This window comes from Bufo bufo, chromosome 1 (genome assembly GCF_905171765.1).
Source record: "Bufo bufo chromosome 1, aBufBuf1.1, whole genome shotgun sequence".
Lineage (NCBI taxonomy): Eukaryota > Metazoa > Chordata > Amphibia > Anura > Bufonidae > Bufo > Bufo bufo.
The window spans coordinates 454614094-454635959 of record NC_053389.1 but is presented as its reverse complement, the minus strand read 5'-3'; the positions used below and the strand labels follow the sequence as shown (position 1 = coordinate 454635959).

The 21866-nt window shown below is 42.1% G+C and overlaps 1 protein-coding gene across 1 annotated transcript in view; it reads left to right on the top strand.

Moving 5' to 3' along the window:
• The window catches only part of PPFIA2 (PTPRF interacting protein alpha 2), a 385317-nt gene that overhangs the window by 328735 nt on the left and 34716 nt on the right, over positions 1-21866 (top strand). Inside the window, exons 21-23 of the mRNA XM_040408503.1 lie at positions 14904-14985; positions 16300-16500; positions 17288-17350. Of these exons, the coding sequence (XP_040264437.1) occupies positions 14904-14985; positions 16300-16500; positions 17288-17350 (346 nt within the window). The remainder of the gene's footprint in view (positions 1-14903; positions 14986-16299; positions 16501-17287; positions 17351-21866) is intronic.

Below are 21866 nucleotides of genomic sequence, written 5' to 3'. Positions count from 1 at the left end.
GAGTGGAATCCATGCGTCCCTCAACTTTGACAAGATTCCCAGTCCCTGCACTGGCCACACAGCCGCACAGCATGATGGAACCACCACCATATTTTACTGTAGGTAGCAGGTGTTTTTCTTGGAATGCTGTGTTCTTTTTCCTCCATGCATAACGCCCCTTGTTAAGGCCAAATAACTCAATTTAGTTTCATCAGTCCACAGCACCTTATTCCAAAATGAAGCTGGCTTGTCCAAATGTGCTTTAGCCCACCTCAAGCGCCCCTTTTTGTGCTGTGGGCGGAGAAAAGGCTTCCTCTGCATCACTCTCGCATACAGCATCTCCTTGTGTAAAGTGCGCCGAATGGTTGAATGATGCACAGTGACTCCATCTGCAGCAAGATGATGTTGTAGGTCTTTGGTGCTGGTCTGTGGGTTGACTCTGACTGTTCTCACCATTCGTCGCTTCTGTCTATCCGAGATTTTTCTTGGTCTGCCACTTCGAGCCTTAACTTGAACTGAGCCTGTGGTCTTCCATTTCCTCAATATGTTCCTAACTGTGGAAACAGACGGCTGAAATCTCTGAGACAGCTTTCTGTATCCTTCCCCTAAACCATGATGGTGAACAATCTTTGTCTTCCGGTCATTTGAGAGTTGTTTTGAGACCGCCATGTTGCTACTCTTCAGAGAAAATTAAAAGAGGAGGGAAACTTACAATTGACCCCCTTAAATACCCTTGCTCATAATTGGATTCACCTGTGTATGTAGGTCAGGGGTCACTGAGCTTACCAAGTCAATTTGAGTTCCAATAATTAGTTAAAAAAGGTTTTGGAATCAATAAAATGACAACAGTGCCCAAATTTATGCACCTGCCTAATTTTGTTTAAACAATTATAGCACACTTTCTGTAAATTCAATAAACTTCATTTCACTTCTCAAATATCACTGTGTGTGTCTCCTATATGATATATTTAACTGACATTTTTTATCGTAACAACCAACGATTTATACAGGAAAATCATGACGATTAACAAGGTTGCCCGAACTTTCGCATCCCACTGTATATATATATATGTCCTGCTGATTGTCTTATGCTAAGGACTAACTAAGGCTCATTAAATGAATACATACATATTATATATTTTGCTTCATTAATAAATGCCTAATTGTATAGGTAATTATCACCAGCTGCATAGAGCTTATCTTTATCTCCCGTCATAAATTTAAAAGTAGACAAGGAGGATTCTTCTCAGACTAGTACATTCATGAGAAGAATAACACTGAAGAGTATAAACCTTTGTGTGACCTTAATTTGGCCTACTCAAGACATACAGAATTGTAACTATAGTCGAGCATGGCTCTTAAAGGCAATGAACATCCATCTTGACAATAATGAATTGGATATGAATGTATTTACCTATGAAAAGGCACAACATCATGTAGAGTAAGTTAATACAAGCCATTTACTAATGTAGTGTTATTATCCATATTGCCTCCTTTGCTGGCTGGAATCATTTTTCCATCACATTATACACTGCTCGTTTCCATGGTTACGACCACCCTGCATTGTGTCAGTGGTGGTCGTGCTTGCACACTATTGGAAAAAGTGCCTTCTTCTCTAGTGGCCACGACCTTGGATGCGCACATAGGCTAGTGGTTTTTCCTATAGTGTGCAAGCACGGCCACCGCTGCTGGATTTCAGGGTGGCCGTACCCGAGGAAACGAGCTGTGTATAACATGATGGAAAAATTAATCCAGCCAGCAAAGGAAGCAATATGGATAATAACTGTCATGTCCGTGTGTGGGAGGGAGACACCATACTGGACGAAGAAGGAGAGGGAACAAGGAACAAGACCTGAAAGCAAGGGAAGAAAGAAGGACACCTCCTAGTCAAATCCCTAGTCACAGTCCTGACTGGCTATCAGTATGAACAGACCCCAAAGGTAGGTGAGTTCATATGCAGGAGTACCTAGAGTCCTAACTCGCCCTATAAGACCCTGGCGAAAGTGGCAGGACCGAGACTACCTGTTCCTCCAGAAAGGAAGGATGACCAGGGGTCTCCCTCAGGCATACAACAAAGGGCAGGGGAAAAACCACACACAGATAAACCAAAACAAAATGCAAAAGGGAAAGGAAACACTTAACTTTCCAGTAGCTATGGCCGCAACAGGAACTCAGCCGAGAACCCAACACCAGCAGACCATAGATACACGGAAGCTATAAACCGCACAGCATTGAGGGAAAAGCAACTATAAATAAGAAAAGTTAAATGACCACAATAGCAACACCTGGAGGTTAGAGGTGTGGCCAGTATCAGAAACACAGACATCTATTGATCCACAAGCAAACCTGTCAGATCAAATAATGTGTTGCCAGTCTCACAGTTCTTCTGTCACCCACTGTCGCAGGAACGTCCGTATGTCTTTTACGGGTGACCTCTGGGCACCCAGCACCGACCTTATCCGGGTGTGACCTGTGAAAAGCTTTCACCAAACGACTGGCCTTCACATCAGATGCCAGTACTCACATCCTTTCCTCTGGTCCATAACCCTTCCAGTGAACAAGGACTCGAGAATTAATAATCTTGGCAATCCGGAATTTCAAACTACCGTCCACCATGACAGGAGCGGGTGGCAAGGAAGACGGCTCCAAGGGTTCCACATATCTCTTCAACAAAGATTTATGAAAAACATTATGTATTTTCAGAGCCCGAGGAAGTTCTAAACGAAAAGCTACAGGATTAATAATGGCACTGATCTTATATGGACCAATAAATCTTGGACCCAACTTCCAAGAAGGTACTGTCACACCGGTTTTAGAAGGTCTGAAAGATTATCTGCACATTAGTGATCTGACAACCTCTTTTGGTTTTGGTTTCACTTTGTATGTGTGTTGCTTGTATGTCCACACCTCCTGTTCAGGTGTGGATCATGTGACCTTTACCTCCCCCTATTTAGTCTGACTTTACCCATCACTCCTTGCTCTGGATAGCTTCATTTGGTTTTTGGAAGAGCTGGAGTGTGGTTCTAGTTGAAGTCCTGTTCATCCATCAGCCTCAGAAGTTAAGTGTTCCGCTTGTTGTATTTTGTATTCCCCCCCCCCCACCCTTGTTGTTTACTAGGCCTCAGAGAGACGCTGGTTCCTTCACCAGGGAAGGAGCAGGTTCTCTCTGCCCTGTCATTACCATTAGGGCATCCAAGGGCCACCAGGGTTTTCTAGGTTCCTGTTTATGGGCATCTCTACCATCGAGAGGTGCCCATACGGATAGGAGTTAGGGCCAGGAGCAGGGTTTTATAGGTGGTGACCCTTTTCCTTCCTTAGCGGTGAGGCCTAGTGTCTTTTCCCTTCCTTCTTGTTGTCTTTTGGTGTTCTCCCCTACTACATCCGTGACAGGTACCTTCAACTTAAAAAATTTTGTGGACAGCCACACAAATGACCCACTCTTAGGTCCTGAACATTCATACGTTTCCTGTCAGCCACACGTTTATACTTGTTGCCCATATTCATCAAGTTATTTTGAATTTGGATGATAATGATGACGAAAAACGTTCTTCCCCAGTGATACCAGAAGTATCTGAACCAGAAAATGTGTAAAACTGTGGGTGAAACCCATATTTCCCAAAAGAAAAAGCAACTTCCCAGTGGACTCCTGTCTACGATTATTCATGGCAAACTCTGCCAGGGACAAAAACGAGGACCACTCCTCCTGGTTCTCAGAGACAAAACATCTTAAGTAAGTCTCCAGACTCTGATTAGTGCGCTCCGTCTGTCCGTTCGACTGAGGATGAAAAGCCGAAGAAAAAGACAGTTGTACTCCCAGCCGAGTACAGAACACCTTCCAGAATCTGGACATAAACTGAGTCTCCCGATCTGAGACCACGTCAGACGGTATGCCATGAAGATTCACAATGTTGTCGACAAACACTTATGCAAGTGTTTTAGCATTAGGTAGGCCAGGTAATGCAGTAAAATGCACCCTTTTACTAAAACGATCATCTACAACCAGAATAACTGTCTTTCCTGGCGAATTAGGAAGATCCGTGATAAAATCCATAAATAAGTGGGTCCATGGTCTTTACGGGATGGGTAACAGAAGTAGAGCTCCGGAAGGGTGAATATGTGTCACCTTAGTGTGTGCACAGATACCAAAGGGTGATACATAGGGCCAGATTTATCATGACTCTGACAGCGCACTCCACTTTAACATATGGCTAAAGTCAGTTTTAGCCAAGTCAGATTTATGATCAGCCCTTTAAGACTGTAATAAATGTGGTTTGACGGTAGCAGTTTATCCGTCAGTAAGCAGCTTTACAAAAGTCGCACATCTTTACGAAAAAGTCGCACGTTTTTATGAAAAAGTTGCATGTTCTATTAAAAAGTCTCATAAGATAAGCATGGTCCTCACTGGAGTGAAATTGCGACTTTTTAAATAGTCCCAATAGTAAATCTGTCTAGAGATTCATTTACATAAGAAAACACCGGCTGCACCAATATAGGGGCACAAGCGAAGCACTCCTTTACTGCAGAAAAGGCTCGCAATGCCGAATCAGACCACACTGAGACATCCGTCCCTTTCTTAGTCATGTCAGTTAGGAGTTTTACCACTGTCGAATAGTTCTGAATACATTTTCGGTAATAGTTGGTGAACCACAAAAACCGCATAAGAGCCTTCAGATTTTCGGGACGATCCCATTTCAATACCGCACGGACTTTCTCTGGATCCATTTGAAAACCCGAAGATGACATCAGGTAGCCCGCAAATTGCACCTTGTGTACAGCAAAAACACACTTCTCTAATTTTGCGTACAACTTATTATCCCTAAGGATCTGCAACACCTGTCTAACGTGATCCTGATGTGTCTCCACGTCTGGAGAATAAATTAGTATGTCATCTAAATATACAACTACAAACCTCCCCTCCAGGTGATGAAAAATGTTATTCACAAAATGCTGGAAAACCACAGGAGCATTGGTTAACCCAAAAGGCATGATAAGGTTCTCAAAGTGACCCTCTGGAGTATTAAAAGCAGTCTTCCATTCATCCCCTTCCTTGCTCCTGACCAGATTATATGCCCCCATTAAGTCCAACTTGGAGAACACCTTGGCACCAACAATCTGGTTCAACAAATCAGGAATCAAAGGAAGGGGGTAAGGATCACGGACAGTAATCCAATTGAGTTCACGGAAATCCAGACATGGCCGAAGACCTACTGCTGCCACTGGAGACTTGGAAGGTCTTATGTGTCCCTTAGCCAAACTCTCAGCAATCTATTCTCTCATAGCCCCGGCAATAAGTTTGATAGGACAATCATATTTCCGATGCAGAGGTAAATCCTGACATCCACTCTCAGAAAATACATCGGCAAAATCATATATAAAAGAAGCAATGTCTTAGTAGTTAAAACAGAAAAAGATGTATTCATACAATTGTCTACACAGTAATCACCCCAATCCAGAATGCGTTTAGCCTGCCAATCAATGGTTGGATTGTGCTTGCTTAACCACGATTAACCCAGAACTACTGGAGCGGGGAGACTCTCCAACATAAAGCACAAGATAAATTCCTGATGAAAGTCACCCACTCTAAGGGTCCATTCACACGTCCGTTGTTTCTTTCCTGATCTGTTCTGTTTTTTGCGGAACAGATCTGGACCAGTTCTGTACCCATTCATTTTCAATGGGTCCTGAAAAAAAATCAGACATTGAGCTGTCCGATTTTTTTCAGGACCCATTGAAAATGAATGGGTCCAGATCTGGTCCAGATCTGTTCCGCAAAAAACGGAACAGATCAGGAAAGAAACAACGGACGTGTGAATGGACCCTTAGTGTCCATTCACACGTCCGTGTGTGTTTTGCGGATCCACGGATCCGTGGATCCGCAAAACATGGACATCAGCGATGTGCATTCCGCATTTTGCGGACCGCACATCGCCGGCACTTAATAAAAAATGCCTACACTTGTCCGCAATTGCGGACAAGAATAGGACATGTTCTATATTTTTGGGGATCGTAATTTGCGGATCCGCAATTCCGGATCCGGGCAGCACATCATGCTGCCCCATAGAAATGAACGGGTCCGCAATTCCGTTCCGCAAAATGCGGAACAAAATTGCGGACGTGTGAATAGACCCTTAATCTGATGTCATGCACAACTAGAGACAAACACTTCTGAGCTAAATGGGCAGAATCAATAGCAAAAATGGAAATGTTTTTCTCTAATGCACTCTGTGACAAACCGTGCATACGAACAAACTGAGAATCAATCAGGTTCACCCCTGCCCCACAGTCTTTCACTCTAGTGCCACCTCGGCAGTCAGGAGAAATCGGGTACTACCAGTCAAAGACAAATGCACATTCTCTGACTCACCTCTCACCGATCCAAGAGTCAGATGGGAATTAGACGTACCCTTTTTTTTCTTTTTGATGTTGAATGCATGGACATACATCGATAAAATGTCCCTTTTCTCTGCAAAAAAAAAAACACTCCCTTCCTACGACTAATACGCTTAAAAGCAGATCCAGGAGTAGCTCCCCCTAATTGCATGGGTTCGTCCCCAGACATAAACCCAGGAGTATCTTCACCCAAAGTGTCGGAGGAGGACAATACATCATGTGATAGAACGTCCCGAGAGTGGGGCCCCTAGATCTCTCTCTCAGGTGTCTATCCATGCGTATAGTAAGAGAACTTGGCAGCCTCCAGAGACACAGGAGTTTCATGAAAGGCCAAAGCGTCCTTCAGCCTCTCAGATAACCCCTGACAAAATTGGCTACAGACAGCCAGATCGTTCCACTCAGTATCCATAGCCCACCTCCTAAACTCTGAGCAATAAATTTCCGCAAAACGATCTCCGTGACGAAGGCCACACAGCTTGGTTTCGGACAGAGAGGTCCGATCCGGGTCATCATAGATCAGACCCAAGGCTTTGAAAAATTTGTCCATCGACTGAAGAGACTGCGATCCGGTCAGCAGAGAGAAAGTCCATGACTGCGCATTCCACTTAAGCAAAGAAATCACCATACCAACTCGCTGTTCCTCATCAGCAGTTGAGTGTGGACGTAGCCTAAAATATAGTTTACATGCCTCTCTAAATAAAATGTAATTATCACGTCACCCAGAGAATCTGTCCGGGAGAGCAACTTTAGGTTCCAGACAGGTCTGGTAATCACCACCACCAGGACCAACAGTCTGTGGTCTCTGGATCTAAGAGACAGTCGTGCGGAGATCAGCTACTTCCAAAGATAGACCCTGTAGCTTTTCTGCCAGTGCAGCAATCGGGTCCATGGCTGCACTCGAATTAACAAAAAATGACGGTTTGGCGGTTTATAATGTCACGCCCGTATGTGGGAGGGAGAAACCACACCGGACGAAGAAGGAGAGGTAACAAGGCCTGAAAGAAAGAAAAGAAAGAAGGACACCTCCTAGTCAAACCCCTAGTCACAGTCCTGACTGGCTATCAGTTCCCAAAGGTAGGTTCATATGCAGGAGTACCTAGAGTTCTTACTCACCCTATAAGACCCTGGCAATAGTGACAGGACTGAGACTTCCTGTTCTTCCAGATAGGAAGGACGACCAGGAGTCTCCCTCAGACTCCCTCAGACCTACAACAAAGGGCAGGGGAAAAACAACACACAGATAACCAAAACAAAACCCAGAACTGGTGTGTGTTTTTTATAGGGCAGGGCAGCTGTAACCAACACCTCCAATATCATCTCATTGATTGGACTCCAGTTGGCTGACACCTCACTCCAATTAGCTCTTGGAGATGTCATTAGTCTAGGGGTTCACATACTTTTTCCACCTGCACTGTGAATGTTTACATGGTGTGTTCAATAAAAACATGGTCACATTTAATTCTTTGTGTGTTATTAGTTTAAGCAGACTGTGATTGTCTATTGTTGTGACTTAGATGAAGATCAGATCACATTTTATGACCAATTTGTGCAGAAATCCATATCATTCCAAAGGGTTCACATATTTTTTCTTGCAACTGTATATATATAGTAATACACGTTTCCATTTCCAGCAGCTCAAGGTGTCATTCGATAGAATGTTCCCCTCAAAGGTTTTCTTTTACAGGTTACTAATATAAAGAGGTGTGCATAGACCAAAAGGTTCCCATGGTGAAAAAAATACTAAATTGGCCTGCCTGCTAGTAATACCTTCAACCTTTCTATAGTAAGACAGCATGGTACAGAGCATGTCCTCCACCTTTCCAACTCCTGTCCCTTGTATTAGAGTGGGATGGTGTTAACCTCTGGTTTCCTTTTTACATGTTGCTAGCACAGATTATGGACAGGGGAAGCCTGTGCAGGTTCATAATGCCCATAGAAAGGGAGATAAAGCTACCTTTAGAAGGTCATTTATTCTTATGGGTCCTACGGAAGCTGCATGAGTTGTCACTGAAACATATGCCCTTGGCTTGCTAGAATTGCTGTACAATGAAATACCATATTCTGTTCCCTTGTGATTTTATCTATAGGATCTGTGGATATTTTACTCTAAATATGAAAAATTACTAGAGAAGCAGCAGAGTAAGACGTGACGTCACCGGCACTGATGGGCGGGCTTTAGCGCTGCCCTAGCCAGTAAAACGGCCAGAGAAGCGCTAAAGCACGCCGATCTGAGCCGGTGACATCACCAAACACACCGCCCGGCATTGTGTTATTGTAAACAAAAGAGCCCTTGCCCTGCACGATCTAGCGCAGGGTAAGGGAGCCATTCGGAGCATGAGATGCTCCGATGGCAACATCAGGGGTGCTGCCTGGGTGAAAATAAGGGTATGTCCGGGTTCAGCTCTGAACCCGGACAACCCCTTCAAGGCTGTTAGGCGTCAGCAGTGGATGCGCCTACTTTATGTAGAGGCCAGCGTCTCTACATAACTTAGGCACATCAAGCTCCAGTGCAGGGTTATTAAGACCGGTGTCTAAAATGCCAGTCTCAATAAATGACCCCATAAATGTTTTAGGAACCTCTTTTACATTTTTAGCGAGTTTATTGAACCCCAACTGTTTTTTATCTATGACTGGAGTAGTCTGTATGGGGAGGCTAATAACAATTCAATAATACATCAATAATATGCAGTCAAAGTAACACAGTCTCTACTGAAATAAATATCAAAGACTAGTCATTTAAAGATAAAATTTACTTATTTGCAATTCTGCCCTAGGGATTTTAGTAGATTTCTGAAAATGCATCAGAAATGAATATTTACATGACTGGAACCACCAACAAAGCACTGCAATGTTTTCTCCAGATAGTTAGTAAAGATAGTATGCTTTATTATACATCTACTCTTCTGAAATACTTGATATATTATTGGGAAACATGGCTGCAACTGAAAATAGTGAAAACTTTAAGGTAGGACTGAATGCCAGACAGTCGACAGGCCGCTGTTATGCGCCCAAAATCTGGGCAGCTCTACAGTTGATTTTTATAAATCGATAAAAATTTATTGCCAGTAGTGTGCTTATTGTTAGTGGTTGTGTGGTTCTTCGGGTAAACCTACAAAAACAAGCAGCCATTAACAATTAGCAAGCAATTGCCAATCCAATTTTTACCTACTGTAAACATAGCAGTTTAGTCTCGATCACCTGCCAGTCGCCATGTTTGTACTACTCCAGTATGCAAACTCAGGTTTCATTAGATTGCGAATAGATATCCATTAATATTGTCCGATTTCCAGGTTCCGTTACATTAAGTGATCTCTACAGATCACCAAAAGCTTCCTTGAGAATGTTCTCTTTGTTGTCCCCTATGACTCAATTACTTTCCAGAGCAGAGTCTTACTTTTATAATTGTATCTTTCAGGACAAGGGTTAAATAAGGGATGTAGTCAGGTAATAGGTAAGCTAAAAAAAATTACTTTAAAGGGGTTGTCCAAGCTCATTAAAAATCTTGGACAGTCCCTACAATTTCTTAAAATAAAAAACATGATATATTTACCCATTTCTCTCGCTGGTCCAGTGTATGTTTACAAAGAGCAGCAGTGACATGGCGGAATGCATGACTATCCTCAACTGTAGACCACTAAGGATAGTGATTGGCTATAGCAGTCACATGCCATATCATAGCATATTACCAGTAGCAGACCAACATCACATAGAACAGCACCGAAGAAATCATTGAGTTTTTCCGTTTACATTTCCATTCATATTTTCAGCGTTAGAAGGCGCATTTTTAATGGCACCATTTAATTAACCAGGTCTTGTATTGGAAAACGGTAAAAAAAATCTTTGTGGGGTAAAATTGAAAAAAAAAAGTTTTTTGAGGTTTTGAAATCACAAAGTTCACTGTGCGCTAAAAATGACATGAGGTCCTTATTCTGCAGCTCAATACAATTATTGCAGTACCAAACTTGTACAGGTTTTATTTTGTTTTATTACTTTGAAAAAAATAAAAACCTTTGGGAAAAAAAATTCTTTGCATCGCCATTTTCTGACAGCCATACATTTTTTATATTTTTATATTCTACCATTTTTGTGGTATGTATGGCTTTTTGATCACTGTTATTCCATTTTTTGGGGGGACAGGGTGACTTAAAAATCTTGAATTGTGAGTTTTTCATTTTTTTCCTGTTATGGCATGCACCGCACAGGAGATTTTTAAAAATATTTTAATAGTTCAGACATTTATTAGATGTGGCAATACCGAATATGTTTATTTTTTATTGTTTATAGATTTCTATATGTAAAATTGTGAAAGGGTGGGCATTTTAAACTTTTAATAATTTAGAGTTTAGTTTTTTTCTGATACATTTTTCACTTTTTACTTAATAACTATTATCCCCCTTAGGGGCTAGAACCGGAAGTCTTTTGATTCCTTATTCCATTCACCCTAATAAAGATCTATTAAGGTTAATGGGATTTTCACCCACTTCCTGCTTAGCTGTTCCTCATTCACAGCTTAGCAGGGAGGTTACTATGACAGCCCTGGGAAGCCTCATCATGCCCCAGGCTGTAATGGTAACTCATCGTAGCCCTGCGATTTCACTAAAAGGATGTGTGACTTACGGCTCATGCACACCCCCGTATTAGTTTTATGGCCCACAAATCGCGGCCATGTGCATCCCAACATTTTCTTTTTAATGTCAATAGAAATGTCCTAACCTTGTCTGCAAAATGGACAAGAATAGGACATGTTCTATTTTTTTTGCGTGGCCACAGAACTGAAGTGCAGATGCGGACAGCACACGGTGTAATGTCTGCATCTTTTGCACCCCCTTTAAAAATGAATGGGTCCGCATCAAATCCGCAAAAAATGTACAAAGGTAAGGCAATGTAAAGTTAGACTAGACAGTCTTAAACTGCACCAGAGTCATCACAGTGGCTGATGCTGGATGATAAATCTGGTTCCGACCGTTTAGTATATCTTTAAACTACCTATTTTGGTGCTAAGACATTTCCCTTTATCAGACGAGTTGCAAAAAGTGTCTTAAGCCCATTATAATTTTGGTGCAAAGGCAGTACGGCATAATTCTGGTGGATATTGATTAGTGCAAACAAATGAGCTAAAATTTGGCATTGCTAAGGGTACACTCAGGCGACAGTGGAAAAAAACATCTGTTAAAAACGTATAAACTATCAATTTTTCATGGCTATTTTGTATCAGTGTGTGCATCAATTTTCTGTCCATCTATCTGTTTTTAATGCCCATTTTACATACTTTTTTTAAAGTCTGTTAAAAAACTTACATTAAAAACGGATCAACTTCATTGGCTTTTAAAAAAAAAAAAAAACTGCAATGATCTTGGTACTGTATATATGATGCCCACCCACAGTGCCCTCAGTACATATAATGCCCCCAAACATGTTTTCTGTATATATTATGGTCTCCCCCCCCCCCCATAGCCCTGCCTAGTATAAATAATGCCTCTTTGTAGTGCTCCCAGCCACTACTAATACTAGGAAGTATCAACCAAGACACCAAGCACTACAGGCAGTAGGCTATCATCACCCCAAACTGTTAATATTATTACACAGTGATGCCATTGTAGCTGGATTGCATAACCCCACAAACCACAGATATCGCTCAATAGAGTGTCATTATGCCTCCTCACCTATACATCACAGCCAGGCAATACCTGGTGGAAGCCCTAACTGTACCCAGAGCCAAGCACTACAGAAGTTAGAGGCATTGTACCCTCAGTATCAATATATATATATATATATATATATATATATATATATATATATAGTAACACCCCCCAACCCCTGGTAGTGACAACAAATCATAAAAAAAAAATCTTACCATAGGTTGGTCCACACTGGAGGCAGCAGATCCTGGTGCTCCAAGTATGATCATATGATGTCACGACGCAGGGAGCATCAGGTCCTGCTGCCTTTAGGGTGGACCAAGTGTTCCTGCGAGTGCCATAGGTGAGTTCAGTATTTTTTTTATATTTTTATTACTCCCTGCCTTCCGCACCGCTCATGTACCTATTTTTAACGGCTGTTAGACAGGCGCACTTCTTTCTAAACTGCCATTAAAAATGGGCCGATTGATTTCAGTAAGGTCCGTCTGGTCATCAAAATGCCCAAAAGTAGGACATGACCTATTTTTTTTACTTCTGCTATTCACTGGCTGTTACAAAAACCACCATATGAATAGCCCTATGGACTGCAATGATTCTGAAAACTGCTGCGTGATGCCGTAAAAAAAAAAATTGCCATTTTCCACTGTCATGTGACTGTACCCTGAGTTTCCACCGTTGAAAATTTAGACGGGATTAGGGTATATTCATGTAATAGTGGAAAATGGTTGAATGAAGGCACGTCAGACGGCCATTTTTTAGACCCATTGCAGTCTATGGGGCTAATCACATGTTTTTCACTTTCATGTGTATGTACTCTTAGTATCTGCCCCAATGTGCTAGATCTTTCTGATCTATTTATTTTAAAATCTCCTTAAGCAAATGCAAAAATTGAGCTCATCCATTCTGTTGCTTATTGCAAACCACAGTAAGTTAGATCCAAGTTCAAGTAGAGAGTGAGAAATTCTTCAGGGATAGACTGGAGAGCAGGGCGTAAAGCTCATGGCAATGTACAAGCAGTACTCCGACTTCTGTGTCTTTATTCTCTTATGTCCAGTGCTCATCTAAAGGCAAAATTTGTAATCCTGCTGCTCAAAACAGCTTCATAGGTTTATAGGCAAGATAAAGGTGAGAAACATATTTCAATACACATTATTTAGTTGTTGAAAAAAATAATAAATTTCCTTCACAAACTGTGTCATACAACGTATTGAGAAGAAATACACCATACCTAACTTTGAATATACAGCCAATTTGGGCTGAGCAAGGTGAAATAAAAGTGATCCATGCTGTAGTTAATCCTCAGCACTCTAAGATGTGGCAGCGCTGTAGCGATTTCATATAAGATTTACTACATAATCTACATGTCCCATTGAGATTTAAATTGCACAAGTAGCCTTCCTGTTGGTTTCAGAGAGCTCTTGTCACCACAGGTTTCCATTCTGCATTTGGACTAGGTATGCGCTACACATATTTCAAAGTATATTATTTGCTTCATACATAAAAAGTGGCATCTAAAATTTAATAAATGCCAAAAGTGGAAAAAAAAGTCTAGTAATTCTATTTTGAAATTTTGAAATTGTTCACTCAATCCCAACAATCCGAGGCTGCTGTGTAGGTTAATTTAAGTGTACAAGGAGTAGGTATTTTATGAGAACACTGGTATTTATGGCAGAATGGCAATGTACCCAGGAAAAGAAATACATCTTGCATAGACATGTGATTTATATTATTTTTTGTAGTCCACATTTATTTCCAAGACTATTGAACTCACAGTGATAACACTGTTTTTGAGATAATGCCAAATAGTAGTGCTATCTTTGAGAAACACCCCAGAGTTTGATACAGAAATGTTGTCAACCCCATAACTTTGCCTATAATATCTGATCAGAACATTTAAACCAGGACTATAAATCACATACTTTACACTACCCCATATTTGTATCTCCAATATCTCATAAGAACATTAACTCATTGATAAAAATCACATCCTTGTACAATTAAGATTTATGAAAGTGTTGGCTATATGCTCCTCAGTGTTCATTCTACAACATCGCTGTTATCGGTTTATTACTAAGTACAGTTTGTTTTAAAAATCTCTGTCCATCAAGTTTAACCAGGGTAAAGTGGGTTTCAAGAAACCTACTGGTAATCAAGAAACAATAGTTAACCCTGGTTGATTTATAGGTTAACCACACATACCACCCAAGGTCCAATTTCCCCTTAGTCTTGGTTTCTCAGCTAGTTGTGGCGGCCAGGGTTGCCAACCGTCTACAAAATTTTGACAGTCCGTAAAAATAGTTGACTTTTTTTCGTGTGTTCATGAAAAAAAAATTTAGATTTTTTTTTTAAAGGTGGTGGTTCATGAGTAGGTTATTTTGGTGGTAATTATCATCATTTTACAGCTAACAGTAAATGCTGGTAATGAGTCATTATCAGTATATGGAGCTGTATCACTTATAATCATCGTTATTCATTATGGATTTCTAATTCGTCCATAAAAAAATGTTGGCTGTGATTTTGGGTCAAGTTGTCCAGAAAAGAGAGAAACTCTGGTTGACAAACCTGGTGGCAGCCAATGTGTTCAACACACCTTTTAGTCAATTATAGATAGCAGTTGTTCACCAAAATAAATCTGTAGAATATTTTATGTAACTTTAGAATTGGTTCTAATGAACTTATAGGCTAGGTTTCCACATAGCGGCTGCGGTATGGCTGCCACATTGGGTTGAAGCCTGCCCGCCAATTTTGGGGTTAACAGAGGTATTACCTTCAAATCTGTGTTTGCATTGTAGCTACTATGTGGAAACCCACCCATAAACTGTACAGGTATTGGAGACACCAGACTTTAGGAGATTGAATTAATGTGCATGTGTTTGCCCACTCTTTTTTTCTTAGACATGAACTTTTAGAAGAGGCCAGAAGGAAAGGGCTGCCATTTGCTCAGTGGGATGGACCAACTGTAGTATCCTGGCTTGAGGTAAGCCATGCAAAATGCTAGCCACCATCAGGCAGTATACATCAGTATACAATTTTTTTCTGCTGTATAAGAAAGTGCAGAAAACATAGTCTTCCTATACAGTGGACCATTGCAAGTAAAGGAAACTGTGTATTATATATATATTTTTTGTGACGTTTTCGTCATTGGGCGACGTATGCCACTGTGTGCGTGTACAGTGGCATACAGTATGTAGGAGTCTTCCCGACATACTGTATGCCTCCGACGAGAGACTTTAACACAGTGTGCACAATGACAATACCATCTATCAGTCTCAGACTCAATTCACACGTCCGCAATTTCGTTCCGCATTTTGCGGAACGGAATTGCGGACGTATTCATTTCTATGGGGCAGCACAATGTGCTTTCCGGATCCGGAATTGCGGATCCGCACTTCCGGGTCCGCAATTCCTTTCCCGAAAAAATAGAACATGTCCTATTCTTGTCCGCAATTGCGGACAAGAATAGGCATTTTCTATTAAGTGCCGGCGATGTGCGGTCCGCAAAATGCGAAACACACATCGCCGATGTCTGTGTTTTGTGGATTCACGAATCCGTGGATCCACAAACCACACAGGGACGTGTGAATGGACCCTCATTAGCACATATGGAGGCACCAGTTGGGCTCACAAAAGGAAATTATTGTGACAGCCCACCCTACATCCATTCCGAACTTGTGCCTGTCCTTTTTTATCATTATCATCTTACACTCAGAACATGTCAATGAAATCTTAACAGGTTATTTACAAATAATCTAGTGGCAAGTGAATGGCTCTAAAGTCAGCTCTAATAGGGCTTGACTTCTGCTGAAATGCGGGCGTCACTGTAAGAAGCTCAGAGCTGCTGTTCCATATTTCCCTCCACATAGCTGCAGCCATGACATCATATTTATGGCCACCATGATGACATGCATGTGACTGCTGTAGCCAATCACTAAGGCCAGATTGCGGCGCAACTAGCTAATATATGCAACAGTGATGCAACATGAGACATAAAAAATACAATAAAAAAACCTGCTTTAGCGCCATATTCAGGATAAATATGGAATGAATGCAGACAAGAAACATGCAGTACGGCCATTATATAGTTACCAAGCATTACAAAATGGTCAGGTAATGAAACCTTCCTGACGTCTTCGTAATGCTCATAACACTGGCGTGAGATTCTTCAAGTTCGTGAATTCTTAAAACCTCATGACCTTAAAATGATCTTCCTGCACTTGGGAAAACGATTGCACAGTGAAACAAAATGCTCTTATTTCTCAAGAAGCAAGTTGACTTTACATTTTTCTTTCAGTTATGGCTAGGAATGCCAGCCTGGTATGTTGCAGCTTGTCGTGCCAATGTTAAGAGTGGTGCCATTATGTCTGCATTGTCAGACACTGAAATTCAGAGAGAAATCGGGATCAGCAATCCCTTGCATCGTCTGAAACTTCGCCTTGCTATTCAAGAGATGGTCTCGCTTACAAGTCCATCAGCTCCTCCAACATCAAGAACCGTGAGTCTGTTAACTATCTTGTGTGACTTGATAAAAGCAACTACCAAATATACTATGCCATGTGCACCATTTTGACAAACTTGGTACAATTTGTGATATTTTAGCAGACTCTTAAGCTACATTCACGTTAACGGATGTTTTTTTTTTTTTACTGATGCCTTTCTGACAAATGGTCATTAGACAAGGTCAACTTCAAATGTATGGGGGCTTTCGATCAGTGAAATCGGACAAGATAGAACATGTTCTATTTTTTGGCGTCCGTTATTCACTAGCTGTCAAAAAACACTGCTGTGTGAATAACGCCATAGACTACCATTGTTCTTAAAATGGACGTGTGATAGCCATTAAAAAAACGTCTGTTACACATTTGTTTTTCACGGTCGTGTGAACGTAGCTTTAAATGCATGTCTATTAGGACTTGATAAAGCTCCCTTATAAAGTCAAACATTCTTCATACCTTTCAAGTGGACTTTAGACAAAGAAATATTGTGAGCCCAAGCTGCAGTATAGATTCACATTGGCAGTTTTCTTTCAGAGTTGCCATGCTCCTTTTAGAATCTCCTTTGATATAAAGTACTAGAAACTTTATATACCAATGTGTGCAAGGCAATAGTTTTATTTTTTTAGCTTATGTGGGAGCTTTGGGGCACCTGTGACCCTGTGGTTGATGTGTATTTGCTGATTGTGATGTTATTACACTATTAACTTACAGTGGTGCTGACTTTCTTCTTTAATGCTGCCTACAAAATGTGGATCTCACCACCTACTCCATGCGTCTCATCAATAGGCCTCTGGTAATGTATGGGTTACCCATGAGGAAATGGAGAATCTTACAGCTTCTGCCAAAACGGTTGGTCATGATTTTTCATTTTCCACTGCTAAGACATTGGAATTACTGTTAATTATGAAATTATAACATTTGAGCTGATATATCTATGTGATACTATATATATATATAGTAAGGGATCGCCTTCTTTGAGGGGGTCGCACTCACAGATATCTTCACGGACACCAGGATTTAAGGGCCAAACTGTGTTTTATTGCGGCACACCCACGTAAACATAAACAGTTACCGTATATTCCGGCGTATAAGACGACTTTCTAACACTAAAAATTATTTTCAAAAGTCGGGGGTCGTCTTATACGCCGGATATACTCAGATCCAATGGTATATTCTAACCCCCAGGCGTTCCCATGGGGACGGGGACGCTTGCCTGGGGGTTAGAATACACAGGGCCCCGCCGCTCAGAGGAGTATACATTTATTAACTGTAATCTGTAACTTTAACTTTAAATGAGCGCTCATCTCTTTACTAGGGTACCTTACTCTCAGCTTCGGTAACGGGCAGTGCGGGCGGCGCTCACTCTCTGACGTCACGTGCCTGCTCATTCCACTAGGCGGCGCACGCGCGTGACGTCAGTGAGTGAGCACCGCCCGCACTGCCTATTACCAGAGCTGAGAGTAAGGTACCCTAGTAAAGAGATGAGCGCTCATTTAAAGTTAAAGTTACAGATCACAGTTAATAAATGTATACTCCTCTGAGCGTCGGGGAGGGGGATCTGTGGATGGCACTGTCATGGCGGGGTGGGGGGATCTGTGGATGGCACTGTTATGGGGAGGGGGATCTGTGGATGGCACTGTCATGGGGAGGGGGATCTGTGGATGGCACTGTTATGGGAGGGGGATCTGTGGATGGCACTGTCATGGGGGGGATCTGTGGATGACACTGTTATGGGAGGGAGATCTGTGGGTGGCACTGTTTGGAGGGGGATCTGTGGATGGCACTGTTATGGGGAGGGGGATATGTGGATAGCACTGTTTAAGAGGGGTCTGTGGATGGCACTGTTATGGGGAGGGGGAAATGTGGATAGCACTGTTTAGGGGGGGATCTGTGGATGGCACTGTTATGGGGAGGGGGAATCTGTGGATGACACTGTCATGGGGTGGATCTGTGGATGACACATATAGCATAAGATGCTATATAGTGTCATCCATAGATCCCCCCATAGCAGTGTCATCCACTGATCCCCCTCCCCATAGCAGTGTCATCCACTGATCCCCCTCCCCATATCAGTGCCATCCACAGATCCCAGTCAGTTCCCTGGACTGGAGAAGATCGTCTTGAAGACAGGGAGGGCTGGGCATTCAGGGGTAGTCTTATACGGCAAGTATAGCCCAAACCCTATATTTTAAATAGAAAAGTTGGGGGTTGTCTTATACGCCCAGTCGTCTTATACGCCGGAATATACAGTATACAAAATAAACTCCTGCCTGACAGAATTATTATTTCCCTGACTCACCTATAATCTCAGATTTATGCTCAGGGTCTCAGGCTCCAAGCCTCCATCAGTCCGCTCAACAAACACGGTTCCACACCGGAAAGCGATCAGGCATCGCATAGCCTTGTGGCCCCTCAGTCCTCCTGACTGAGACCACCCACAGAGCCTCTGCACCAGGTTCACACACACTTCCCCAGACTGACAGCCTGGGATAGGCTTTATGCCGCCTTGATTAGGGTAGGCTTCACCTGCGCTCACCTCAGGTATGAGGGAATACCCGTGCTGGAAGGGTGTGGACCGGCAGTTCCCACTACCAAGCCTAACTGCCAGTCCAAATAAAATCCAGCCCAGAATACAACGTAAACAAAACTGTCTAGGCAAACTATCCTTTGCTGAGACCACTGCACACTTCTGGATTTTAGTTATCTCACCCAGCTGAGTTATCTGGGTGAGATATACACACCCTCCTGCACTGTACACCTTGCCACTATATATATATATATATATACACAGATATATACATAGTAGATATAGTGCCAGTCATAATACCTATATACCAGCTATAGTGGTCACACTATAATGGTAATCACTAATTGAAAGGCTTTGCCTTCAGAACTCCTTTCCATATGTCCTGTTAAGACTTACAGACATCATAGAGATGGGAAAGTCCCTCTCTGTTAAGAGAGCTCTGTTGGATTCAGTGTGACCATTTAATAGTACATTTATAAGAATGTGCAATACGTAGCATTACATTTATGATAAATTCAGACATTGGCCGCATCAGAAAACACATCTGAAAAACACAATTTGATGCAGTTTCGCTGTGGGATAATTGGCAACATGTTTTTTTACATGGGAAACATGCAAAAGAAATGTTTAACATGTCACATGTCCAATAGCTGTATCTCAGATCTGCATGTGGATATAGTATAGTATAGTATATAGTAAGGCCTCTTTCACACGGGCGAGTTTTCCGCGTGGCCGCAATGTGTGAGGTGAACGCATTGCACCCGCACTGAATCCGGACCCATTAATTTCTATAGGACTGTGCACATGAGCGGTGATTTTCACGCATCACTTGTGCGTTGCATGAAAATCGCAGCAAGCTCTATATTGAGCGTTTTTCATACAACGCAGGCCCCATAAAAGTGAATAGGGCTGCGTGAAAATCGCATACATCCGCAAGCAAGTGCGGATGCGGTGCGATTTTCACGCATGGTTGCTAGGAGACGATCGGGATGGGGACCCGATCTTTATTATTTTACTTTATAACATGGTTATAAGGGAAAATAATAGCATTCTTAATACGGAATACTAAGTAAATTAGGGATGGAGGGGTTAAAATAAATAAATAAACTCACCTCATCCACTTGTTCACGCTGCCCGTGTTCTCTTCTTTCTTCTTCTTTGATGACCTGGGAGGAAAAGGACCTTTGGTGATGGACCATGTGACGGACCATTACTTTACTGAGAGAGTAGTGGATGCATGGAATAGCCTACCTGCAGAAGTGGTAGCTGCAAATACAGTGAAGGAGTTTAAGCATGCATGGGATAGGCATAAGGCCATCCTTCATATAAGATAGGGCCAGGGGCCATTCATAGTATTCAGTATATTGGGCAGTCTAGATGGGCCAAATGGTTCTTATCTGCCGACACATTCTATGTTTCTATGTTTCTACCATGTGATGAGCGCAGTGACGTCACCAAAGGTCCATTTCCTCCTAGGTCATCAAAGAAGAAGAAAGAAGAGAAGCCGGGCAGAGCGAACAAGTGGATGAGGTGAGTTTAATTTTTAATTTTAATTTTTTTAACTCCTCCATCCCTAATTTACTTAGCATTCTGTATTAAGAATGCTATTATTTTCCCTTATAACCATGTTATAAGGGAAAATAATAAAATTTACACAACACCGATCCCAAACCCGAACTTCTGTGAAGAAGTCTGGGTTCGGGTCTGGGTACCAAACATGCCGATTTTTCTCACGCGCGTGCAAAACGCATTAAAACGCTTTTCATTCACACGGAAAAATCGCACATTTTCCCGCGACGCACCCGCATCCTATCCGGCCCTCACACACGACGCCCGTGTGAAAGAGGCCTAACTCTGCAGTGCAGTGGTTACTGCAGGGAAAATGTGCTGCCTGCAAACCCTTAGTGATCGCTGAGCTGTATTTAGAAAAGATTAAAAGGGTTATCCCATGACATAAAAAAAACACAGAAAACAGATAATAATGCACTAACACAATAGGTGCAAGCATTATATATGGACTAAGCCCTCATTCTGATATGATAAAATCCAAGACTCTCAGCCAATATAATTTGAGCAAAACACATCTGTGCCCGCCTACCCGCGCCAAGGTGATCTCAGTCAGGTAGGTTCTAATATAAACCTACTTATGCCGTTGGGCATCTATGTTCAGGAGAGCATGCCCTGCACATATAATGTGCTGCTCCTAGTCACCTCTGTGTGCATGAAGCAACCAATGAGATGAGGAGCACACACTGCTATATGTACCACCTAATCAAGGCAGCCTGTTTGATAGGAGGGGCAAAAGTGCAGAAGAATGCTACTCCCAGGATAAAATAGAAGCGCATTCACACCTGAAGGTGGTGCCACTACTTCAAGTGTTTACTACAGACTAAGCAAAAATCACAGAGAAAAAACTAAGATAAAAACATTGTCCCATGACAGAGACTTATCCCCTATCTACATAGTAGTGGTGTGTCTGATCGTTGAGGGTCCAAATGCAGGGGCCCCTGCTGATCAGACATATGGGGCCCCCTAGTAGTGTTCCCCTGTTTGAATAAAAAGACAGACATGTATGTGCACTGCCGCTTCATTAAACTCTATGGGACTGCTGGAGATAGCTCAGAGACTGAACTCGGCTGTCTTTGGCAATACTGTAAAGCTCCATTCAAATAGGGTAACACTGGAATCCTGTTCTTCTGATTGGTCAGATCTCTGCTGATCAGACACATATTCTCTATCCTGTGGTGAGGTCTTTGTCATGGGACAACCCCTTCATCCGATATCAGCCTACAGGAGCACCACAATACTCACCCCCATCTCTTTCCCCCAATCACTCAT